The 25,944-nt window shown below is 41.8% G+C and overlaps 1 protein-coding gene and 1 long non-coding RNA gene across 12 annotated transcripts in view; one reads left to right on the top strand and one right to left on the bottom strand.

Annotated features, from left to right (window-relative positions):
* The first annotated feature begins 18 nt into the window (after window positions 1-18).
* ATP5F1C (ATP synthase F1 subunit gamma) lies at window positions 19-22,693 on the top strand. Of its 3 annotated transcripts, XM_008268067.5 has the most exons (10): window positions 19-107; window positions 9,505-9,539; window positions 10,034-10,165; window positions 13,246-13,450; window positions 14,464-14,607; window positions 14,714-14,778; window positions 15,725-15,880; window positions 16,774-16,870; window positions 21,876-21,912; window positions 22,553-22,693. In XM_008268067.5, the coding sequence occupies exons 1-9, from the start codon at window positions 52-54 to the stop codon at window positions 21,880-21,882; spliced, it is 897 nt and encodes a 298-aa protein (XP_008266289.1). In that variant the 5' UTR covers window positions 19-51; the 3' UTR covers window positions 21,883-21,912; window positions 22,553-22,693. The 3 variants fall into 3 exon arrangements, with proteins under 3 accessions (XP_008266289.1, XP_008266290.1, XP_002717372.1); XM_008268068.5 differs by lacking the exon at window positions 21,876-21,912; XM_002717326.6 differs by lacking the exons at window positions 21,876-21,912; window positions 22,553-22,693 and having other exon boundaries at window positions 16,774-16,874.
* LOC138845009 (uncharacterized) overlaps window positions 17,301-25,944 on the bottom strand; it is a 21,918-nt gene continuing 13,274 nt past the window's right edge. For 3 of the 9 annotated variants that reach the window (XR_011381580.2, XR_016219764.1, XR_016219763.1), the window contains exon 4: window positions 17,301-17,793. This is a non-coding gene — a long non-coding RNA (uncharacterized LOC138845009). Of the gene's footprint in view, window positions 17,794-19,622; window positions 20,320-22,073; window positions 25,180-25,944 lie in introns of those variants that run through there. The other 6 variants (XR_016219771.1, XR_016219765.1, XR_016219772.1 and 3 more) reach the window with 5 other exon arrangements.

The following is a 25,944-nucleotide window of genomic DNA, read 5'->3' as shown; positions in this document are numbered from 1 at the left end:
GCGCGCGCAGTAAGCCCTGTCTGCCCGACCTTCAGCAAGGCCGGTGCCACCATGTTTTCTCGGGCGAGCGTCGCTGGGCTGTCGGCCAGGGCCTTGCAACCGCAATGGTATGGCAGCTTATGGGAGGATCGGGAGAACTGTGAAGGGTAGAAGAGCTTGGTCAGGTGGGATGGAGGAGGCGGTGGGGGCGTGCAGGACGAACCCGGGAGGTGCAGGGCCTGGCTAGGCCCCGTGTCCTGCAGAGGCCCCGGGCAGCCCCGGGCTGCAGGAAGCGGCTCCGAAGCGGGAATGGCGGGCGCTGCGGCCGAAACTGCTGTCAGAGGGGGGAAGGCCCTGCCAAGTCCCCTGAGGCTGGAGGGGTCATTTGGAATCTTGGGACTGAGACCTTTGTCCGAGTTCGTGTCAGGGCGGTCTTGAATTCATTCAGCTAATAAGGACTTCCTGAGCTTCCGCTTCCTGCCAGGCAGCAAGTCTGGGGGAGACGTTAGCCCGGGTCCTCAAGCTTAGGGGTGGGGGATTATGTGAGATCAAGCCTAGGAGACGGTTACGTGGTGCTCTGTGTCCTTGAAACCTTCCAGGACTGGGCAGTGTGACCCTTTAAGACTTAATCGAGTCTGAGCACATTCATCAAATACGCTTATCGATATGCGACGGGCGCTTCGCTGGGTTACTGGAAAAATGAGGGTGGTGGTCGTCTCGGTGCAGAAGGGACCTTAAAGGCCTTCGCTGCTAATGGGGAGAGGAAAGCCATCTGTCACCCTCCTGAAACCATCACCCTGCAAGGTCATGTGATTGCGCCAAGGTCCTCAGGAGATGAATTTTAAGTGGTATTTGTTAACTGCAGGTGAAGGGCACTCCACGTTTTAAAGGTTTTCAACTTGAGTTCCTCGGGGGTGGGGTGGGGGGGGCGCATATTAGGCGGCTTCAGCAATGGCCAGATAAAAGTGTGTTTGCGGGTAGTGCTGTATAATGGGATGAAATGCTGTGAAGCCAGAGTCTGAGAGAATATTAGGGTGCACAGGGGACTGTTAGCTCTCAGCGGCGTCATAGCAAACCCCTGGTGTTACAGTGTGGGGGATTTCTAGGGAGCTCCAGACACTTGATTCTTGTAATTTGTGATGGGACTGTGAAGCATTGATTGAAATGGAACTTCTTTCGTTAAGAATTGATAGCCATGTACAATTAATTAAATATGATGGGAATTGTGTATGTGAAATTTTTGGAGAGATGGCCGTGGAAGCTAGATTTTTTTCCGGTCGAGAAAGAATATTCATAGAAATTCAGAAGTCAGGACAGCCACATTCTTAGATGTGTAGATTTTCCCATTAGTAACTTCTCAGCAAGCATCTGCTAAGTGTTTACCCTGGCTGGTTGACACTGAAAAGTGCTACACTGTGGTTTGAACAAACAGATGCGGCCTTGGTGAGCTTCCAGGCCAGCCATGTAACTGGGCAATCATAGCCTCTTCTTCCCATCTCCCTTGCATTGATGTTATCTGCTAGTATTTTTAGACTCACAGTTTCAAGTAGATATTTTAAAAATGGAGAGTTTCTGAAATGGAGAAAAATATTTTACATGAACTTCTAGCAGTCACTTTTAAGAAAAACATGTAAGACAATTTAGAAGTCTCTTAATAAAGGTAGTTTTTTGTTTTTTTTTTTTTTTTTTTAAAGAGCCCTTGGTCTGAGGCAGCTGCATGGAGCCTAAATTGGGACTTCAGTTAGCAAATAAAGGTTGTAGTCCTGACCTTAATACCTTTGGAACTTTTGTTTTAAACTGATAGGTTTTGAATATTCATCAAGCAACCTCTTCACATATTCCGTTGTTTGGATTAAGGTCCTTCTTGCCTCTTCTACCCTGTGAATTATAATTCATAGATCAGCTGTTTGGTACAGTAGTGAAGCCACCTCTTGGGACACCCGTGTCCCATATTGGAGTTGGAGTCCTGACTCCACTCTCCATTCTAGCTTCCTGCTGGTGTGCACCCTGCCAGGAAGCAGGTGGGTAGCTCAGTTACTTGCTTCCCTGCCACCCATGCAAGAGATGTGGATGGAGTTCCAGTCGCCTGGCTTAACCTGGAGCTGTCCTGGCTGTTGGGAGCATTTGGAGAGTGACCCCATGGATGGGAGGTTTCTGCCTGTCTCTGTCACTCTGCCTTGTAAATGAATAATATAAATACAAATTTAAATTCTACTTGGCTTTTGAATTCAGAAATCAGCACCATCTTTTTTTTTTTTTTTTTTTTAATTTATTTGACAGAGTTATAGACAATAGAGAGAAGGGGAAAGGTCTTCCCTGCATTGGTTCACTCCCCAAATGGCGGTTATGGCCGGTGCTGCGCCGATCTGAAGCCAGGAGCCAGGTGCTTCTCCTGGTCTCCCATGCGGGTGCAGGGCCCAAGGACCTGGGCCATCCTCCACTGCCTTCCCGGGCTACAGCAGAGAGCTGGACTGGAAGAGGAGCAACCGGGACTAGAACCTAGTGCCCATATGGGATGCCAGCACCGCAAGTGGAGGACTAACCAAGTGAGCCACAGCGCCAGCCCAATTAGCACCATCTTAATGTTTCACATTTCACAGTTAATTTGGAAGGGGAGATAAATATTTTTGCCTTTACAGAACCATGACAAGATATTTCCTTGGTTTTTTTTTTTTTTTTTTTTTTTTACAGGCAGAGTGGACACAGTGAGAGAGAGAGACAGAGAGAAAGGTCTTCCTTTGCCATTGGTTCACCCTCCAATGGCCGCCGCAGCCAGCGCGCTGCAGCTGGCGCACGCGCTGATCCGATGGCAGGAGCCAGGTGCTTCTGCTGGTCTCCCATGGGGTGCAGGGCCCAAGGACTTGGGCCATCCTCCACTGCACTCCCTGGCCACAACAGAGAGCTGGCCTGTAAGAGGGGCAACCAGGACTAGAACCCGGTGTGCCGGCGCCACAAGGCGGAGGATTAGCCTAGTGAGCCGCGGCGCTGGCCTTGGTTCTGTTTTGATTATTGAAATTGAAAGCTTTTGAAATATGATTTGGTATTAGCCGGCGCCGTGGCTCAATAGGCTAATCCTCCACCTTGCGGCGCCGGCACACCGGGTTCTAGTCCCGGTTGGGGCGCCGGATTCTGTCCCGGTTGCCCCTCTTCCAGGCCAGCTCTCTGCTATGGCCAGGGAGTGCAGTGGAGGATGGCCCAGGTGCTTGGGCCCTGCACCCCATGGGAGACCAGGAAAAGCACCTGGATCCTGGCTCCTGCCAGGATCAGCGCGGTGCGCCGGCTGCAGCGGCGGCCATTGGAGGGTGAACCAGCGGCAAAGGAAGACCTTTCTCTCTCTGTCTCTCTCTCTCACTGTCCACTCTGCCTGTCAAAAAAAAAAAAAAAAAAAAAAAAAAAAAAAAAGAAATATGATTTGGTATTTTATAGTATTTTTGTTTGTTTGTTTTCAGCGAGGTTAACATGTTCGCTTTAACTAAGCATTAGACTTAATTAAAATCATTAGACCTAATTAAAAGTTATTTAATAGTATATTTTCATATCAGCAAAGTACTCTCACTTTTTGGAAATTGGGCCAGAAGTAGCATTTAAGAAAATGGAAACAAACTTGAAAAAAGGAGTCCCTGGTTTTACTACTTGAGATCTGGAGAAACTAGATTTTTGTCGCATTAATGTTCAATATTCTCCAAATGGGAACTGTTCTAAAATAGGAACATCAGTAGCCATAAACTAAACTATATACATTTAAAAAAGAAAGGTGCGAGGCAGCAGAATGTATAACAGGTAGATCCTGGAGCCAAACTGCCAGGGTTTAAATCCTGATGGCTGCCACTCACATGGCTGTGTGACCTTGAACAAGTTACTTAGTGTCTGTGCCGCCAGTCTGTCCTCTGTTAAAGGAGAATTAAAAAAAAAAAAAAGAGTGCGCTATTGGCTTAGTGTAAGGACTGAGTACTTGCAAAGAGCCTAGGACAGAGGGAGAAATACCGGTATAGATTTAAATGTATCAGCTGAAAAATGAAAACAAGTTTGTTTATTTTAAAGATTTATTTATTTGAAAGGAAGAGTTACCACTGAGAGGTAGAGAGGTAGACAAGCAGAGAGAGAGAGAGAGCTCAAGACACAGGGCGGGGTGGGGTGGGGGTGGAGGGGCCTTCCATCCCCAAATGGCTGCAACAGCTGGAGCTGCACTGATCCAAAGCCAGGAACCCAGGAGCTTCTGGGTCTCCCAGGCCATAGCAGAGAGTTGGATCGGAAGTGGAGCAGCCAGGACTCGAACTGGCACCATATGGGGTACTGGCACTGCAGGCAGCTTTACCCACTACACTACAGTGCTGGCCCAAAAACAAGTTTAGAAGTACAGTTTCTACATAAAACAGGTAATAAGCGTTACTATACTTGCCAAAGGAGGAAAAGAAAATGCACAAATCACAGATGAGGGAGTTATTTTTTTTGGTGTAGAGGCGGGTGATAGACTTCGCAGACATTTAGTATGAGAATTAGACATACTTCATACTTTCAGAATTAGCCACTGTGGCAGCTTTCTTAATTTTTGTAATTGTACAGCATTATACACTCCTTAAAAATCTCTAAAACTCGGGTCTTTGATTAAGCATTCCTAACTCCCTCCTCCACTGCCTCTTCTAACAATGCTGTATGATCAGAGTAGATAGTGGTAATCCACAAAGCATTTGAGTCTCTCTTATTTGATAAATTTCAAGTTTCTCCAATAATCTCCTGAGGAATTCTCAGGACAGGCTGAAATACTTCAGAGCTTTCCTTATCATCTCATGTTCAGAGCTGTATATTCGTTAGTGCAAGATTTCTCTAATGGTAATTAAGTAGCTCATGGCTATTCTCTAGTCAAATTATACTTAAAAATAAAATAGTGACATAGTCATTCATCTTAATAGCTAAATGAAGATTAAGCATTGCGCACAGCATGAAGAAATCACAGAAGATGTTATCTGTTCATACCTCTCAGAATGCTTAGGGAAACCCAAACATTTCATGCTCATCCAAATATAGTATGCAATGCAAATTTGTCCCGGGTGATGCTCTCTTAATCAGAAACTTGTATCCATTAAATTGAAATGTCTGTCTAAAACTATAATAATCAAACATCACTTGTTATAGCCTATAAATTTAGAGTGTTTTTTGGGCTAAAAAGTCATCACTATACCAAAAAAAAAAAGGTTGGCCAAAAAATTGTGTTTCCAAGTGCCATTATGAGAAAATATGAGATAATGGAACAGTCATTTCTTCAGAAAGTCAGTCCTCTGAAATAGCAGTTTGTATTTGCCAGCTTTTGTCTTTTCCTTTAGATTATTCTTGCAGGCAAACCTACTAATTTCTGTAACTGATATCCTCTTCTTTTTTCTAATTTTCTTTTATTTTTCCTCTGTGGCTGAGTAATACTCAGCCGGGACTCGAACTGGTGCTCCATTGTGGGGAGCTATCTTTGCTCAGCCTGATACACCACAGAGCTGCTTCCTCAAAAATGCATTTTTAAAGTTGTAATTCATAGAGTATTTCTTAGTACAGTTTTAGAGTTGCAGAAATATTCGGCATTTAATATATAGTTCTATATACTCAACTAGCATTCTGGACAATTTCCTCTGTTTTTAACATATTGCATTACAGTGATACAAGTGCTACCATGAATGAACTAGAATTGTAGCATTATTATTGTCTAAGAGCCCACGGTTTTAATTGAGGTGTACTCTTTCATTATCAGTTCTGTGGGTTTTGACAGATAGATATATAGGGATATATATCCACTATTGCAATATCATACAGAATAGTTCACTGCCCTGAAAATCCCTTCTCCACTTCCAAAAACCTTAGCAATCATTGATTTCTTTCCTGTTGCTAGAATTGTCTATTCTGGCATATCATATAGTGAGAATCATAAAATAAAACATTTCTCAGACTGCCTTTTTTCACATAGCAGTTTCTCCAGCTTTTATTTGTTGTTATGCTAATTAGTACTTCATTGTATATGTCCCAGAGATAGGTTATCCATTCATTCACATTTTATTTATTTATTTTATTTATTTATTTATTTATTTTGATAGGCAGAGTGGACAGTGAGAGAGAGACAGAGAGAAAGGTCTTCCTTTGCCATTGGTTCACCCTCCAATGGCCGCCACGGCCAGCGCGCTGCGTCCAGTGCACCGCGCTGATCCAAAGCCAGGAGCCAGGTGCTTCTCCTGGTCTCCCATGGGGTGCAGGGCCCAAGGACTTGGGCCATCCTCCACTGCACTCCCTGGCCACAGCAGAGAGCTGGCCTGGAAGAGGGGCAACCGGGACAGAATCCGGCGCCCTGACCGGGACTAGAACCCAGTGTGCTGGCGCTGCTAGGCGGAGGATTAGCCTATTGAGCCACGGTGCCGGCCCATTCACATATTGAAGGGCATCTTGGTTACTTCAATTTTTTGATGATAATGAGTAAAGTTGCTATAAACACATATGCAGATTTCTTAGTGTTTAAGTTTTCATTTCAATTGGGTATATACTAGGAGCATGATTGCTGGATCATATGTTAAGGCAATGATAGCTTTGTAAGAAATTACGAAGCCATCTTCTAAAGTGACCGTACCACTTTGCCTTCCCACCAGCAGTCAATGAAAGTTCCTGTTGCTCCACATCCTTTTCATCATTTTGTGTTGTCAGTGTTTTAGACTTTTTCTATCTTGTATGTATGTAGTTTTATCTCGTTTTCTAAAAATTTTTACTTAGATTTATTTGAAAGGCAGAGAATCAAAGTGACACAGAGATCATCCATCCACTGGTTCACCCCCCAAATGCCTGTGATGGCCAAGGCTGCAGTGGGCCAAAGCCAAGAGAGGGGAACACAATCTAAGTCTTCCACAGGGGTGGCAGGTATCCAACCACCTGAGCCATCACCTGTTGCCTTCCGGGGTGTACATTAGCAGAAGCAGGAATTAGAAGCAAAGCCAGGACTTGAACCCGAGCACTCCCAATATGGAGTATGGGCATCCCAAACACTTTTTAAAGTTTATTTATTTGAAATGCAGGTTGACAGATAAATACATGTACATACATAAATATATGTATTTATACCCAGTATACACATATATATGTACACACATAGAGAGACAGAGAATGAGTGAAAGATAGAATCTGCCATCACCTGGTTCACTCACCAAATGCCAACAAAGGCCAAGAGTCCAGAACTCCACCCAGGTTTGTAGGTGGCAGAGACTGAACCTTTTAAGGAGTCACCTGCTGCCTCCCAGCCCTCTCCTGAAGTACTGTCTAACCTGAGCTCCGAATGTCTGCCCCATCTCTTCAATTTGTAGTTATATAATATTGAGCATTATTTTACATGCTTTTGGCTTGCTTTATATCTTCTTTGATGAAATGTTCAAATCTTTGCCCAAATAATTATATATTTCTTTTTTTCTTAAGATTTTTTTAATATATTTATTTGGGAGGTAGATTTAGAGAGAGAGAGAGGTCTTCCATCCGCTGGTTCACTCCCCAAATGAAAGCAACGGCAGATGCTGGGCCGATCTGAAACCAGAAGCCAGGAGCTTCAGCTGTGTCTCTCACACAGGTGCAGGAGCCCAAGCACTTGGGTCATCCTCCACTGCTTTCCCAGGCCATAGCAGAGAGCTGGACCAGAAGAAGAGCATCTGGAACTAGAACCAGTGTCCATATGGGATGCTTGTGCTTAGCCTTCTATGCCACAGTGCTGACCTCTAATTGTATATTTCTAGTCTGCTTAGAGGCTTTATCATGAACGGTTATTAGTTTTTTAAAGAGTTATTTGTTTGAAAGGCAGAGTTACACAGAGATAGGAGAAGCAGAGAGAGAAAGGTCTTCCGTCCACTGGTTCACTTGCCAATTGGCTGCAGTGGCTGGAGTTGCATCAATCCAAAGCCAGGAGCCAGGAGCTTCTTTTGAGTCTCCCATGTGGGTGCAAGGGCCCAAGGACTTGGGCCATCTTCTGTTGCTTTTCTAGGCCATAGCAGAGGGCTGGATCGGAAGTGGAGCAGCTGGGACTCGAATAGGCGCCCATATGGGATGCCGGCACTATGGGCGGCAGCTTTTACCCACTACGCAACACCGGCCCCAAGTTATTAGATTTTATCAGATGCTTTTTCTGCATATTTTGGTTATATGATTTTTCTTCTTTAACTTGTTGATGTGATGGATTATATGATTTGATTTTTGAATATTGAACAAGCTTTCCATACCTACAATAAATCCCACTTATTGTGTATAATTCTTTTTAATATATTACTGATTTGATTTACTTATGCACTGTTGGATTTTTGCATCTGTATTCATGATACATTTCTAGTTTCCAGTCTCATAATATCTTTATCTGGTTTTGATACTGAGTTAATGGTGACTTCACAGACTTAGAAAGTGTTTTCTTTTTGCCTCTCATTCTACATACCTTTTAAAAATTTTAATTACTGTCTGCTGATAGTTTTCAAATTTGCTTCTCAACTGTCCAGAACTCATTTTCCAGACCCATTAGGGGCATATCTTCTTATCCTCTTGGTCGTTTGAACAATATCTTACTCAGAATTCATTATCTCCTGGCAGACGTCCACACTCAGAGTTCCTGTCTTGGTTATGACAGCACCATGCACTCGGGTCATTAAACCTACTAACTTAATGTCTTCAGCATCCTCATGTACTATTCCTCACCCTTCCCTGAACCTCACTTCCTCTCTCGAAACTGCATCTTGTTGCTAGGAATGCCCTTCTTAGGTCCTCCTTTGTGCACAAATTAACTGATTCTTCAGTTCTCCCATACAAGCTTTGCCTGCCAGCACGGGTGCTTAACATGTTATTCCCCCTGTCTCCCCACTAAGTGGGGCAGAGACCTCTCATATTTATCTTTCACTAACACTCCATTTAAGTCTAACCATTTTGACTTTTGTGCCTGAGCACTTTAATTTCAAAGACTAGAAAATAATTTTATTAAATATTATGTAGATCTCAGTTTTCATGAATCTTGTTTATGAGCTAATAATATGCCTCTTGTGATCAGAGACCATGTCCTATTCACCAGTGCTTGGAACACAAAAGCTGTTTGGAAAATGTTTGTTGAATTGAAAAAGTTAAGAATGGTTTTAAATAAAACTATACTCAGACACATTTAGTCATGTTAGACTGTATAACTGACGATAAAATGAGTTTGGGAAGTCAAAGATCCAGCTAGTCTTGATTTTAAGTATGGTTGGGCAGCCTAACAAGGGAAAGGAGTTTTTGCATATACAATTTAGGCAAAGATATGATAGTGGGAATACAGCATTTCTGAATGCCATTTCAGCTTCACTTGAGGGCTTGTATTTGAGGTCTTTGATACAGGGTATGATACCAGTATTAAGGGATTTAAAAATATATTCAAATAGATTCTGAGTCCTGTATTTGACATTTACTTTTTTTATGGGGTATTCTTTAAATATATTAATTGAAAGTTTGTCTTGTATGATGATACTATTTTAATAAAAACTAAAATATTTTTAAAACCTTTTTTCCCAGGGTCCAAGTTCGAAATATGGCAACTTTGAAAGATAGTAAGTATGTTATTTGTCTTGATGCATGAATTAAGAAAAACTAAATTTTTGCAAAAATAGTTTCAGAACTATACTGCATTAGCATTGTATATTTGGTCAAAATTGACAAACCATCTACATTTATTTGTGTGGGAAATTGAACTTGCTTTGGTAAAGAAGCTATGAGGTGACATGAGAACATCTTGTTCTGATTCTATCGTTTATAGGATGATCATATAACTAGGACAGCACTATACTATTTGAGTATATATATGGACAATGTTATGAAATACATGGTTATGACCATTTTCAGTGCCATTTAATACTTAATGTACAGTTCCTTTATTTTGCCTTTTGCTTACCCTAAGTAGCAGCCAGTCATACCCTTTCCTCTCACAGTTTAGGGGTCTAGCACATGCTGTTTATTGATGGTCTAGTACCAATTTTTGTACACTGCACTTAGTTTTTCAGTAGCCTGACAAATGAAATTATAACACAGCACTTCTGTTTTTCAGTTACCAGGCGACTAAAGTCAATCAAAAACATCCAGAAAATTACCAAGTCTATGAAAATGGTGGCAGCAGCAAAATATGCCCGAGCTGAGAGGGAGCTGAAACCAGCTCGAGTATATGGAATAGGATCTTTAGGTAAGAAGAGTGCGTGTATTTAACATAAGGAAGACTACAGATGACTTTTATTTAGTGCTGACTGTGACACCTGGCCTATTCAAATTACTTTCCATGTACTCATTTTTCATGTAGGTCCACTTCCCATGTGTTTGTAGCAACACTTCTAGCAGTAGGAACCGTTGCATACTTAAGTAACTTGCTCAGGTTCACATATAATGGGAACTGTTTGAACATAGGTGGTTTGTCATCATAGCTTTTGTATTTTATGAACTGTTATATGTTACTGTTAGCTTTAAACATTGTCTGAATTTTTTCCTAGAATAATGCATTAGATAAAAATGTTCCTAAAAGTATTTGTGACTTTGTCTTGGAAAGAAGCAAAAATTGTGAAGAGCTGGATAGTTTTCATTTTAGCCATCTTTATCAGCTCCAACTGTATTTTTTTTTTTTCATGAATGAATGAGTTGCATTCTCTGCTTGCATAATAAGAAGCACATGGTTGCTCAGTGAAGTCTGGTTGGTTGGTTGGCTGGCTCTCAAGTCTGGCCTAAAATGGGACAATCCTTGACTTGGATATCTAACACATGAAGAATGTATGTGCTATGGTGGGCACTCAATAATTGTGTCTGTACCTTGTCTACTAAATACTGATTTTTCTTACTAAGTTACTCAATCTAAAACTATGGCTAAGTCAACTTTGGAAAAGAAAGGCTTCTTGAAAGATTACTCTCTAGCATACTTTTATGAAAAGGGGAAAATCATTTTACTGTTCATATTTATTGTTGATATAAATATGAATAATAAAGTTGTTACCCCCTAAAAGTCTCTAAACAAAAAATTACTCTCTTTTAAAAAAAGAAGAAACTATGGCCGGCGCCGCGGCTCACTAGGCTAATCCTCCACCTTGCGGCGCCGGCACACCGGGTTCTAGTCCCGGTCGGGGCGCCGGATTCTGTCCTAGTTGCCCCTCTTCCAGGCCAGCTCTCTGCTGTGGCCAGGGAGTGCAGTGGAGGATGGCCCAAGTCCTTGGGCCCTGCACCCCATGGGAGACCAGGAAAAAAGCACCTGGCTCCTGGCTTTGGATCAGCGCGGTGCACTGGCCGCGGTGGCCACTGGAGGGTGAGCCAACGGTAAGGGAAGACCTTTCTCTCTGTCTCTCTCTCTCTCACTATCCACTCTGCCTGTCAAAAAAAGAAGAAGAAGAAGAAGAAACTAGTATAGATATCTGTTTATAGTATTTTTGGTATATTTTTTTTTTAATTTGACAGGTAGATATAGACAGTGAGAGAGAGACAGAGATAAAGGCCTTCCTTCTGTTGGTTCACTCCCCCAATGGCTGCCACAGCGGGTGCTGCGCCGATCTGAAGCCAGGAGCTGGGTGCCTTCTTCTGGTCTCCGATGCGGGTGCAGGGGCCCAAGTACTTGGGCCATCCTCCGCTGCCCTCCCGGAACACAGCAGAGAGCTGGACTGGAAGAATAGCAACTGGGACTAGTACCTGGCGCCCCAACCAGGACTAGAACCCGGGGTGCAGGCGCCACAGGCAGAGGATTAGCCAAGTGAGCCATGGCACCGGCCGGTATGATGTTAATTATTTATGTCAAAACTACCAATCAAAGGCATTTGGAACAGTGGTTAAGTTGCCACTTGGGATGCCCACATCCCATAGTGGAGTCCCTAGTTTTGAATTCCAGCTCCACTTCTGATCCAGCTTCCTGCTAAAGCACACTATGGGAAGCTGCAGATAAATACTCAAGTACTTGGGTCTCTGCAATCCATGAGGCAGACCTGTATGAGTTCCAGGTTACTACCTTTGGCTTGGCCCAGCCCCAGCTGTTGCAGGCATTCAGGGAGTGAGCCAGCGGATGGAAGAGATACCTATCTATCATCCATCTCTATTTCTTTCTCTTTCAACAAATAGATAAAATAATTTTTGGGAGACCACCAATCAGTTTCTAAGCCCTTTAAACTAAAAAGGTGCTAATTGCTAGTTACTAAATGGTAAATCCTTTTAAATTTTAAAAATTTAAAATAGTCATTTTATGCTGCATGATATAAATCATAAAAAGAGGCTTGAAAGGAGTGTTCTTTACACCCCTGTCAGCCTTAGAGTTAAGCATTGACTTCTTTCTGCTTTTTGTATGTGGATCCTCAGGTACTGGCATTTGAGATTCACTGCTGTGTATTGAAAAAGGAAATAGTAGAAGTTTGGTTGGAATGTGTAAATGTGGCAATTCTGAAAATGTTCCTTGCACCTGTAGGGAGCCACAGTTGGTCTCAACTGCTGGAAACCAACCTGTATTTGAGCTGGCTATGTTTCCCAAGGGCTGCTCCTAGTCGGTGACTGAGCTGGATGCTAACGCTACTAAAGCCCACCTGTTCTTCAGAGACTTGGAGCTCTCCAACAGCTCTGGTGAACTTTCCTTGAGCTGCCAGTGGTTTTGGAAGCTGCTGCCCAGTCTTTGTTCCTCTCCTTCCCATGGGTCAGACTTGTTTTGTGGTATGAGGGCTTTCTTAGCCACCTACCACTTACCTCCCATTTTCTGTCACAGGCATTTCACATATAAAATATGTGTACCTTTAATCCCATTTAATTTGCTCTTGGTCTCTGCTTCTAGGAAGACCAGAGACCAACAAAGTGAAGCTGGTAAATAATGCCAAAAATAAAGTGTCATCTATTATTTTAACATGAGTTGTTTTTATAAGAACTAAATACGAAGAGCTCAGTAAATACTTGCCTGCCTACATTTTTTGTTTGCATTCTTTAGAGGTCTGATATCAATATAAGTGGGAATCTCTATGCTTCTGGCCTCTTACAAGTAATTTAAATGTAGTAGAGATTTATTTTACTCAGTATTTGAGATAAACTTGGCTAATAATGACCCTTAGGAACCTTTGTTATACAGAGATTTAAATGTTTATGCTTTTCAGCTTTGGTTGTACAATGAATAAGTACAGACACTTCTGACTGTACTCATGTGTCACCTAAATTTAAATGCGTATTTTGAAAATAGGCAAATCTTATGTCAACTAAGTGTTGTTGCTATTTGTAAAGTACATTTTACAAATTCTTGCTTTTTGTGTGTGTGTGTTTGTTAAGCTCTGTATGAAAAAGCTGATATTAAGGCACCTGAAGACAAGAAGAAACACCTCCTTATTGGTGTGTCCTCAGATCGAGGGCTTTGTGGTGCTATTCATTCCTCTGTCGCCAAACAGATGAAAAGTGAGGTGGCTGCACTCACAGCAGCTGGAAAAGAAGTTATGCTGGTTGGAGTTGGTGACAAAATCAGGGGCATACTTCATAGGTAATTTCATTTTATGTTCAAAGGGGTACAAGTTTGAACAAATGGAAGGTTCTTTAATAGTTTGTTTAAGCAAAGTGTCCTTTTTGGTTACCATTTTTTGTATACTCCCAGAGTTTTTTGTTTTGTTTTTATTTTTTACTGTATGTGTATACTATATGTTACTTCTCTGATAAAAACTGTAAGTTGAATATGATGGGACTAGCAAAAGCTATTGGCACTAAGCCAAAAAGGGAATATGAGAAGCTATCACAGCCTGGAGATATTAGAAATAAACAGTAGTTCATCAGAATTGGAAGAAGAGAAATATGAGGGGTGTCCTAAAAGTTCATGGAAAATGTATAATATGGTCAAACTATAGGTTTTCAAGAATTTCTGCACCCAAACAAGCTCATATTTTTATTTATTTATTTGTAAGTATCAGAGAGACAGAAAAAGTATGCCCATCTACTTGTTTACTACCCAAATGCCCACAGCCACTAAGGGTAGGCTGGGACTGAGACCAGCAGGTGGGAATAATGCAGCCCAGGTCTCCCATGTGTGTGGCAGGAACCCAATTACTTGAGTATCATCACTGCTTCTCAGGGTTCTACATTGGCAGGAAGCTATAATCCGGAACCAGAGACAAGAATCAAAGCCAGGTACTCACATGTAAGAAATGGGAGTCTTTAATTCAAGACAGAACATCTGCTCCCAAATTTATCTTTTTTTTTTTTTTTTTTTCAAGACATATTTATTTATTTATTTGAAAGTCAGAACTAGAAAGAGAGGGAAAGAGAGGTCTTCCATCTGCTGATTTACTCCCCAAATGGCTGCAACAGCTTGGGCCAAAAGCCAGGAGCAATTACAGGTGCCAAAGGAAGGGAACAATCCTGATAATGTGTGGAACAATTTAGGGAGTCAGCACCACTACCCACATCTCTGCCCCCCAAGAAAACTTGATGCATGAAAATGTTTTTAACTTGTTCTCTGAGTTTTTTTAAATGATTTTAAGTGATCTCTGGATTTTCCTACAGGACTCATTCTGACCAGTTTCTAGTGACATTCAAAGAAGTTGGAAGAAAGCCCCCTACTTTTGGAGATGCGTCAGTCATTGCTCTTGAATTATTAAACTCTGGATATGAGTTTGATGAAGGGTCTATCATCTTTAATCGATTTAAGTAAGAAAAACACAGAAATCAGAGATGTTTTTGTCCATATTTTAAAATAACTAAATGTCTGCTTAAAAGTTATTTTGAGATTTACTTATGCTTTTGTCATTTCTAGGTCTGTAATCTCCTATAAGACAGAAGAAAAGCCAATTTTTTCCCTTAATACCATTGCAAGTGCTGGTAAGTATTTTTTATATGACAAGTATTTTTGCATGTAGAATTGAGAGGGAAATATTTATCTATTGGGGTCCTCATTAGATGGGTTTTCTGTCTTCAAAGATTAAATTGACTTATCTATGTGTGGGACTCAAGTATAATACAACCGAAATCGCATACATATTTGAACAGTCTTGACAACTAACGTAATGTTAACCCATTGATTTTATCTTTTGAGTAAAGTCATCACTGCCCAGTGAAGCACCCTAGAAATTCTAGAACCAATTTTGTTTTTCTAAGGCAAAACCCTTACATTTTAGAATTTTTGAAGTTGGGATGCCTTGCTCAGCCAATGAAACATTTTTAATTAGCTATTTTTTCTTAATACCTAAAATAAAAGATATGATAGTACTATCTGAAATTTGATAAAATACAATACTATAGCATTACTTTATCCTAATGAATGGATTTAGAAATGTACTCCTAAATTTCTAGACCATAAAACTAAAATTCATAACAGCTTATAGTTCTCACAAACTTTCATATGCTTAGAAAAAGGTCTTCCTTTCTCACTTTCCAGAATGACACATTCATGTTTCTCTAATAATCAAATGACTAAATCAGAATTATTTAATTCCACTATTCTGCTTTCAATCATTCCATTAATTTTTTTGAACATCTATTGAGCGCTTGCTAGCCTTGTGATGGGGACTGCTAGATGCTCTGCACTGGATTTCATAACTGTGAAATTCATTGTTATTTTCAATGTCAGCATCTTATTTTTAAGTTAAGCCTCTGAGCTCATATATCAAATGCTTTGTACATTATATTTTGCTGAAAATAGCTATTTATATCATGTAAATAGATTCTTTTTCTGTTATTATAAAAGGTTGGGCACTAGCAAGCTGTTTTGATAAAATCAGTTTTTGTTCTATATGGCTTCAAAGAAATTTATCACTTGTTTTAACAGAGAGCATGAGCATCTATGATGATGTTGATGCTGATGTGCTACAAAATTACCAAGAATACAATCTGGCCAACATCATCTACTACTCTCTGAAGGAGTCTACCACCAGTGAGCAGAGTGCGAGAATGACAGCCATGGACAACGCCAGCAAGAATGCTTGTAAGCACGAGATCCAGGCAGGACTAGCAAGAGTGCTTTTGTGTGCACAGTGCATCCTCTGCTGAACTGTCTGTTACCCAGAGTAACACTAAAAATGTTAACATAATATTCTTTTTTTTTTTTGAGGGGCCACCATTGTGGCATTGCAGGTAAAGCCTCCACCTACAGCACCAGCATCCCATATGAATCCTATTTTGAGTCCCAGATGCTCCAGTTTCCATCCAGCTCCCTGTTAATGTGCCTGGGAAAGCAGTGGAGGACAATCCAAGTGCTTGAGTCCCTAAACCTACATGGAAGAGACCCTGAAGAAGCTCCTGGCTTCAGCTTGGCCCAGCCACAGCTGTTGCCTGGGGAGTGAATCAGCAGATAGAAGTGTCTCTTTCTCTGTTTTTCCCTCTCTCTAACTATGCCTTTCAAATAAATAAAAAAGGCCAACTTTGGTACCCAAAAAGAAAAAGAAATAGGATCTCTTATTGATGTATTTTTTGAAGATTTATTTTGTTTATATTTGAAAGCCAGAGTTACAGAGAGAGAATCTTCCATCCGCTGCTGATTCACTCCCCTGATGGTTGCAACTACTGGGGCTAGACCAGGGCAGAGCCAGGAGCCAGGAGCTTCTGGGTCTCCCACGTGGGTGTCAGGGGCTCCAAACACTCGGACCATCTCCCATTGCTTTTTCCCAGCCATTAAACTCGGAGCGGGATCAGAAGTGCAGCAGCCGGGACTTGAACTGGCACCCATATTGTATGCCTGCATTGTAGGCAACGGCTTTACCCACTATGCCACAATGCTGGCCTCTGTCTCTTTTTAAATGAAGCAACAGAAGTTAATTAGCAAGTTGTTCTTTTTTAGTTTTAGATTTTGTTGTCTAATCTTTTCGGTTTTCTTTCTAGCTGAGATGATTGACAAACTGACTTTGACATTCAACCGTACCCGCCAAGCTGTCATCACGAAAGAGTTGATTGAAATTATCTCTGGTGCTGCAGCTCTGTAAGTAATCATAGATTATTGCTTTCTTTGAGGTTTTTCTTGTTTCTCCCTGTCTGCTTATTTAACCTTGGATGCCTAAAAGTTTTTTGTTTTGTCTGTTAAAATTGAAATGATCTATTACTAAACCTTAACCATCTTACTCTAAGCATATAAAGATTTGGTAAAATGGAACTCCTTTAGTATATTCTGATGTTTCAACTAAAACACTGAGGCACAGTTTCTTGTAGTTATTCTATCTTTCAGTGTCCTAAAGTGTTAGGAACAAAGATGTAGGTAGTATCATTAAAAAGATCTTTAGAATTTAAAGCATTTCAAGCCAACCTTTCTGAGCTGCAGGACTGGTTTTGAATGATGGTAGGGTTCAGGAATTTTTAGTTAGTAAGCTTTCTATATCAGTATCATAAGATAGTAACTGCTTTTCTCAAGAAAATTTCTTGATTGTTGAGATATTTTAATGTTTGAAACAAAAGTTAAGATAATATGGGAGTTTTCTTTTAAAAAGTATGAAGCTGGGCCGGTGCCAGGGCTCACTAGGCTAATCCTCTGTCTTGCGGTGCCGGCACACCGGGTTCTAGTCCTGGTCAGGGCACCGGATTCTGTCCTGGTTGCCCTTCTTCCAGTCCAGCTCTCTGCTGTGGCCCGGGAGAGCAGTGGAGGATGGACCAGGTCCTTGGGCCCTGCACCCGCAAGGGAGACCAGGAGAAGCACCTGGCTCCTGGCTTCAGATCAGTACGGTGCGCCAGCTGCAGTGGCCCTTGGCGAGTGAACTAATGGAAAAGGAAGACCTTTCTCTCTGCTGTCAAAAAAAAAAAAAAAAAAATCTTGAGGGGGCTTAGCTCAGCTGGGACTCTGTGATCCGCTAATATGAGGCCTATTTCCAGTCCCTCCTCCTCCATTTCCAATCCAGCTCCTTGCTGATTCACCTGGAAAGAAAGAAAGAAAAAGAAAGAAAGAGAGGGAGACGGAGAGGGAGACGGAGAGGGAGACGGAGAGGGAGAGGGAGGGAGGAGTATGAAGCTGAGAGGGAGAGGGAGAGGGAGAGGGAGGGAGGAAGGAGTATGAAGCTGAACACCCACTCTGCCATGTACAAAGCTTAAGTTCGGTGATAAGGATATAACCTCTTTCAAGCATTTACACAAGTAATTGAGATGGAAGATGGAATGTGTAGGGTTATATCTCCTTAATTGTTTTCCTTCTTCATGTTTACTTAATGCAGATCCTTGTCATTTCTCTCATGAAAGAGAGAGAGCAGAAATGTCTTCCATCACTGGTTCACTCCCCAAATGGCTGCAACAGCCAAAGCTGAGCCAATCCAAAGCCAGGAGCCAGGAGCTTCTTCTGGGTCTCCCACGCAGATGCAGGGGCCCAATTGCTTGGGCCATCTTCTACTGCTTTCCCAGGTCATAGCAGAGTGCTGGGTCAGAAGTGGAGCAGCCGGGACTAGAACCAGCACCTATATGGGATGCTGGTGCTGCAGGTGGAGGATTAACCTACTGCACCACAGCACCAGCCCCAACTGCTAATTTTTAAAACAGAATATGATAAGGAAAATGATTGAATCCACTCTCTATTATAGATAAGCATCCTGCAAAAACAACTTAGCCTGATATATATGATCCTGTGTTTTCTGGCTCCCAACACTCTTTCCCATGTAGTCTCTTAACAATTACCTTTCTTGTTTCTCTCGAACCTCAGCCACCTTTATCCACCTCTTCTCTAGATACATCTAGTTCTTTCTCACCCCTAAGATGATGGCACTCTTGCTTTTGCCTGAAATGTCATTTTTCCCCTTCCCCTTGCTCTCTTAATTCTTCATCTGACTCCCTGCTGTTCATCCTTCCTAACTGAGCTTAGAGAATCCTTTTCTTCCAGAAAACTCTCCCTTATTTTTTACTTATTAAAAAAAAGTTTAGCATTTATTTATTTATTTTAAAGACAGTTACAAAAGAGATGGAGAGTGAGAGATCTTGGCTGCAGTGGCTAGGACTGGTGCTGGGCCAGGCTGAAGCCAGGAAACAGGAACTCCATCTGGGTCTCTCACATGGGTGGCTGGGGTCTAAGCACTTGGGCCATCTGCTGCTGCTCTCCTAGGCACAGATTCTGGCCCCACTCCATAGTTTGAGCAAAGTAGTCTTTAGCCTCTTAAGCTTCTCTTTGTCTTAGCCCTTACAAGGTTGTTTCTGGAATTGCCTTTTATTTGTGTGTTATTTGAGAATAGGATGTGAGCATGTCTCAACTTTTGTGTCCCCATCACGTGGTACATAGTGCCTCAGTAATGTTTGTTGAATGAATGAAATCCCATATTTCTTTTAAGAAATAGAAGTTTGGGGCCAACATTGTAATGGGTAAAGCCACTGCCAGCGATGCTGGCATCCCATACGGGTACCAATTTGTATCTCAGCTGCTCCACTTCCAATTCAGCTCCCTACTAATGGCCTGGGAAAAAGCAATGGAAGATGGTCCAATTGTTTGGGCCCCTGCCACCCACGTGGGAGACCTAGATGAAGCTTATGGTTCCTGGCTTCAGCCTGGCCCAGCCCTGGCCATGGTGGGGCTCCCAAAAAGGCTTAGAAGTGAACCAGTGGATGGAAAATCTCTCTGTTTTTCCATCCCTCTCTCTCTCTAACTCTGACTTTCAAATAAATACATAAATAATTTTTTTTAAAGGAACTAGAAGTATAGTTCAGAAGGGGAGAAATAACATTTTATTGGATATGTGAAAATGTAAGAATTGGGGAAAGGTTCATTGTTAGTTTGACTTTTTTTTTTTTTTTTTTAAGATTTATTTATTGATTTGAAATTCAGAAAGTTACACAGAGAGGGAGCGAGAGTGAGGTCTTCTATCCGCTGGTTCACTCCACAAATGACCGCAACCGTCAGAGCTGAGCTGATCCAAAGCCAGGGGCCAGGAGCCTCTTCCAAGTCTCGTCTCTCACAGGGGTGTAGGGGCTCAAGGACTTGGGCCATCTTCCACAGCTTTCCCAGGCCATAGCAGAGAGCTGGATCGGAAGTGGAGCATCTGGGACTCGAACTGGCGTCCATATGGGATACCAGCACTGCAGGCAGCAGCTTTACCCACTATGCCACAGGGCTGGCCCCTAGGCTGACATTTTGATTGGTTCTTGGGAATTATTTCTCAAGATTAGAAATGAGGCAGAGTGCCAGAGAAATGGATAATACTGATTGAATCATGGGACTGTTTTATGAGTTGCTAGTTGGATCCATCCTTCTCTTATTTTTTTTTTATTATTTTATTTTATTTATTTGAAAGACAGAGTTAGAGAAAGAGGGAAAGGTCTTCCATCCACTGGTTCACTCCCCAAATGGCTGCAATAACCAAGAGCTGTGCCAGGCCAAAGCCAGGAGTTTCTCTGGGTCTCACACGTGGGTACAGGGCCCCAAGCACTTGGTCCATCTTCTGCTGCTTTCCCAGGAGCCTTCGTAGGGAACTGGATGGGAAGTGGAACAGCCAGGTCTCAAACCAGAGCCCATATGAGTGTCACCAGTGTCGCAGGTGGCAGCTTTACCTGCTGTGCCACATCCTGACCCCTTTTATTTTGCTTTCTAAGCACGATTTTGTTAGGACTGACTCACATCCCAGCCTGGTCATTAATGTTAGCATCATAGAATGCAGTCTAATGATATCCAGCTTGATAAACTTGGTTAATATACTCTTCTTCCATCTTAACCTTGTCAAGAATAACAAGCAGGGGCTGGCGCCATGGTGCAGTAGTTTAATCCTCCACCTGCAGCGCTGGCATCCCATATGGGTGCCAGTTCTAGTCCCAGCTGCTCTACTTCCAGTCCAACTCTCTGCTATGGTCTGGGAAAGCAGTGGAAGATGGCCCAAGTCCATGGGCCCCTGCACCCATGTGGGAGACCAGGAAGAAACGCCTGGCTCCTAGCTTCAGATTGGTGCAGCTCCAGCCGTTGTGGCCATTTGGAGAGTAAACCAACGGAAGGCAGACTTTTCTGTCTCTCCCTCTCACTGTCTGTAACTCTAACTCTCAAATAAAATAAATTACATGCAGACTATTACAAGCATTAAATAATAATTCCTTATTATCCTTGCTGATAATGCTCAGCTGATTTCTTCTTGGATGTGAAGTGTTAGGAGGCCTGGAAGAAAGACCTGCATTCTGAGAGCCAGGGGCTTTCTGAGATGGAGAACACTTTTGGTTTTGGCTCTTTAAAAACCGAATGTTAGGTTTAAAGCCTGAGGATCCAGCTCCTGCAAAATGGAGAACCAGGCTCTCCTTTCTGGATTAGGCATGTGGGATGCTTGACTTAAAAGTAGCAAAATCAAGGGAGAGGAAGGGGAGGGGGTTTTGGATATAAAAATGAGAATTTATAAAAGAATCCAGACAGATGGAAATTTACTATTGAATTTTCATTTTCTTTGCTTCTTTTAAAAAAGATTTATTTATTTATTTGAAAGAGTTACACAGAGAGAAAAGGAGAGGCAGACAGAGAGAGAGGTCTTCCGTCCACTGGTTTACTCCCTAATTGGCTGCAATAGCTAGAGCTGTGCTGATCCGAACTGGCGTCCATATGGGCAGGCAGAAGCTTAACCCGCTATGCCACAGCGCCGGCCCCTGAATTTTCACTTTCTAGAAGGGTGGTTTGAATTCTTATATAGAAAAGTAGCTGTGGAGTCCAAAGATCAGATTGTCTATATGAGTGGCCTTGAATTTTCATAACCTATCTAATATAATTAAACACATTTGTCTATTTAGTAGTAAAATATTAATTTAGATTATATATTTAGTATTGCCTACTTGCCTGAACATGTTTTTATTGCTTCTAACCAGATTGAACTCTGTAACATTTTTTTTTAACAACCTTTTTAACAATCATTGAGTTGGTTTTAGAGGAAACATTTTGGTAAGTATTTACATGATGTACTCAAGGTAGTAGTAAAGAAATGGACTATGATTAACTGGCATGGATTGCTTTTTGACTTGCTTGTTTTGTGTTTGTATTTTTCTTCTAATATAATAACCAGGGATTAATGAAAATCAAGTTCCGTCCTCAGACAAGAGGTAAAGTTCACATATTCTTCCCATACTCTTAGAAAAGACATGTAGCCAGATATAACCGAGGCTGCTTAGCAATAATGAAACTGCTTCTCTAAGTAATTTAGACTGACAGGATGGTTTATAGTAGCAGCCAACTTGTGGGAACATATGGGCAATGCTAGTGGGCTGGGTTTTTTCTACATTTATTAAATGTGTTTGTCATAGGAAAATGTAGATGTCAGGAAATAGCTTTTAGGGATAGAGGATTGCATTATTTTGAGATACTAAATACACGTTGGTAAAGAGTGGTGATTTTCAACCTTTACCCCTTAATGTCTGATTTAACAGAGGACAGTGAGAGTCTTGCCTTTTTCTGTATTGATTTTACTGTGATTTCGTGCATCTAGAAACTTTCATTGTGTGCCTTTGAAGGTGAGAAACAGACAAGTAACATTATTATGAGAATAGTGTTGTCCTCATAAACCCTGTGAAAAGTTCCCTAGACCAAAACTTGGGAACCCCTGGTATATAGTAACATTTTATTATGTAAAGTCAATTCACACAGATGACAAAAAACACATTTAAATTTGTATTGTCTTTTGATGTTATTATTTTCCATAAAGCTATTGTTTGACTTATTACTTTTCTGTACTTTGCTTTTCAGGTAACGAAGGAAAATTCAGCCAGCTGATTTTATTTTTAGCTTACTGCTGTCTATGTCAGAAGAAACGTGGTGCATTGTTTGGTGTACTAAAGACAGCAAGATATTTGTAAATTATCTTACAATAAACAACTTCCAAGAAGAGACTCACTGTCTTCTCTTATTACAAAATGAGATATTGTTAAACCATATAAAAATATTAACATATGCTACTATGGAAGTTTTTGAGAGGAAGATCATTTAAGAGGATCGTTTGATTTTGTAGCTCTCTCCTGACCCTAAAAAGGCTACCTCTTTGTGGCCAAGGGGCCACAGCCCAGAACCTCAGCCCAGGCTTCCATCCTTTTTTAACCTTAAAGAACTGTCAACAAAATGAAGTAAAAATGCTACTGGAGTCATTTGGTGTTTCTCATATAATGGATACAGAATTTCCAGGCATTTAGTTACTCTAAATAAACTTTTAAGGATTTTTTTTACAAACATTGAGAAAAACATTTGAGTATGATACATTTGGATATCTGCTAAGACTGAATGCCTGAACCAATTCTATGTACTAAAGTAGCCATATCAACATACCAGGTTTTTTCTGTTTTGTTTAAAATAGGGAATTAATTGTATTATAAAAGTAATATATAAGTTTCAAAAAGCAAAAAATATATAAAGATATAAAACCCATCCTTACTTAAAAGTTAGATGTATATCACTCTTAATTTTTAAAAACCACTAAGTAATTGGTTTTTCAAAAAACGATTTGTTAATTTGAAAGGCAGAGAGATGGAGATCTCCTGTCGACTGGTTCACTCTCCAAATGCTCACAACATCCAGATCTGGGCCAGGCTGAAACCAGGAGCCAAGAATTCCATCTGTGTCCCCGGTGTGGGTGGCGGGGACCCAAGTACTTGTGTCATCTTCTGCTGCCTCCCAGGTACATTATGAAACCCAGATCAGCAGCAGAGGAGGCAGGATTGAAACCAGCACTATGATGGGAAATGCCCACACCACAAATAACGACTTAACCCACTACCACAACACCAGGCCTAGGCTCCTGGGTTGTATCTACCATCCTGAGAATTCCGGATGTCCTGTGTAGGGCTTCATTTCTTGTCATACATTGCCTCTATTTATTTTACTTGTACACATCCTCCAGGTCATGGGAGTTAACTTTTAAGAACCTGTATGTCTTTATGTTTATTGGTGGAGAAGGCACTGTGGCTTAGTGGGTAAAGCCACCACCTGCGGTGCTGACATCCCAAACGGGCACCAGTTCGAGTCCCGACTGCTCTTCTTCTGATCCAGCTCTCTGCTGTGGCCTGGGAAAGCAACAGAAATGGCCCAAGTGCTTGGGCCCCTGCACCCGTGCTCCTGGCTCCTGGCTTTGGATAGCCTCAGTTCTGGCCATTGCAGCCATTTGGGAGTGAACTAGCGGATGGAAGACCTCTTTCTCTGCCTCTGCCTCTCTCTAACTTTGCCTTTCAAATAAATCTGGGGAAAAAAAAAGTCTATTGGGTCCTCAGAAATAGGAGTTTGGGTATAGATCTAAGTTAGAAATTCATTTCCTTCAGGATTGTGAATGTATTGGCTCACTGTCTTCTGCTGTCCCTGTGATTTTCCAAAAGCCCTGAAGCCAGTTGATTTCTAACTTTCATGGTATTTTTTTCTCTGGAACCTTTTAGCTCCTGCACTGTTCTTAAATTTCATGATGATTCAGTGTGGATCCAATTTTATACATTCTGTTGGATATATATTGTGTTTAGCCCATTAACTATGGAAACGGTCTCAGAAAACCTAAACAGAACTTTTTACAAAAAGAATTATTTCTTTGAAAGAGTTACAGAGGCAGAGAGGGAGAAACCGATCTTCCATCCACTAATTCACTCAAATGGCCATGATGGTCAGGGCTGGGTCAGGCTGAAGCCAGGAGTCTGGAACACCATCCAGGTCTCCCATATGAGTGTCAAGGATCCAAGTATTTGGAACATCACCTGCTGCCTTCCCAGGCACATTAGCAGGGAGCTGGATCAGATGTGGAACAGCCAGGACCTGAGTCAGCACTCCTATTGGATGCCAGTAACACAGGTAGTGGTCCAACCCGCTACACCAGTGTTGGCACCAGTGCATTTTCATGAATTATTTCATTGATTTTCTCCTTATGGCTATCTTTCTGAAACTTGTTTTTCGGGATGGTGAACTAGGCTGGTCTGCAAATCTGTAGTTTCCATCCATTTATCTTTTTCTAATAGTTTGCAAGGATTGTTTTTTATATTTCTAGTTATTTTACTTTTCTAATTACTTCCTTTTTCTTAAACATTCATCTTTAAATATTTTCTTGGCCGGCGCCACGGCTCAATAGGCTAATCCCCTGCCTGCGGCGCCAGCACACCGGGTTCTAGTCTTGGTCGGTGCGCCGGATTCTGTCCCGGTTGCTCCTCTTCCAGTCCAACTCTGCTGTGGCCCAGGAGTGCAGTGGGGGATGGCCCAATCCTTGGGCCCTGCACCTGCATGGGAGACAAGGAGAAGCACCTGGCTCCTGGCTTCAGATCAGTGCGGTGCACCGGCCGCAGCAGCCATTGGGGGGTGAACCAACAGAAAAGGAAGACCTTTCTCTCTGTCTCTCTCACTGTCCATTCTGCCTGTCAAAAAAAAATATTTTCTTAATATATTACCTTTATATATTGATAATTTCATTTGATGTTTTTCTTGTACCATTTCTAGTTCTATGTTCTAACGAGTTGGTAGTTTTTCTGTGAAGAGTGAGGTAGTGAATATTTCAGGGCTATTGGGTCACATATCTCTATAACTTGTTTTTCTTTGGTTTCTTGTCTTGTTTTATATATCCCTTTAAAAATGCAAAAACCATTCTAAGTGACTTGGCCCTGGTTTGCCCCTGTTATTCTAAGTTTTCCCCAGATACTTGGTTGTCTGCCCTTGTTCAAGACTGACTGGAAGCTCTGTGCTTGTGAGTGGTGCTCTTTGATCTTGAACCCTTCAGTGAGGGATCATTTATTGGACCTCACCCCAATGCCAGTATCTTCAGGTCTTTGCTCTTGTCTCAGCAGATTATTCAGGCAAAATTCTTTCAACCTTGTCCTTGGAGAATAAAGCACTGAGAAACAGCATCTGCGAGCTTAGGGTGAGGGAGGTGGGGATATCAGCTAAGAATCTCAACATGCAGTACCTTAGGCCTGCCTCTGGCCAGCACAAGCACCAGCAACACTTACAGGGCCTAGTGGCCCTCAGTCCAGAAACCCTCTTTTATTCTTAGGAGCAAATCTCCAGGCTTCTGCCAGGACTGGGGAGGAGCTGTCGCCCAAAGCTGCCACATGGGGAAAAGATCCAGCCTCCAAAATTATGTTGACTTTTTCCTGTTGTCTCCTCTTTAGCTCTTGACCCTTATG

This window comes from Oryctolagus cuniculus, chromosome 13, assembly GCF_051225735.1.
Source record: "Oryctolagus cuniculus isolate XC-2025 breed Fujian yellow rabbit chromosome 13, ASM5122573v1, whole genome shotgun sequence".
NCBI lineage: Eukaryota > Metazoa > Chordata > Mammalia > Lagomorpha > Leporidae > Oryctolagus > Oryctolagus cuniculus.
This window is presented reverse-complemented; position numbering and strand designations above follow the sequence as displayed.

What these genes read in the sequence shown, in the direction of transcription:
- ATP5F1C (XM_008268067.5), top strand. Translation starts at nt 52, where the DNA reads ATGTTTTCTCGGGCGAGCGTCGCTGGGCTGTCGGCCAGGGCCTTGCAA. An exon ending in ATCATCTTTAATCGATTTAA is followed by an intron (nt 14,608 to 14,713) that starts GTAAGAAAAACA and finishes TGTCATTTCTAG; the next exon opens with GTCTGTAATCTCCTATAAGA. An exon ending in TAATACCATTGCAAGTGCTG is followed by an intron (nt 14,779 to 15,724) that starts GTAAGTATTTTT and finishes TTGTTTTAACAG; the next exon opens with AGAGCATGAGCATCTATGAT.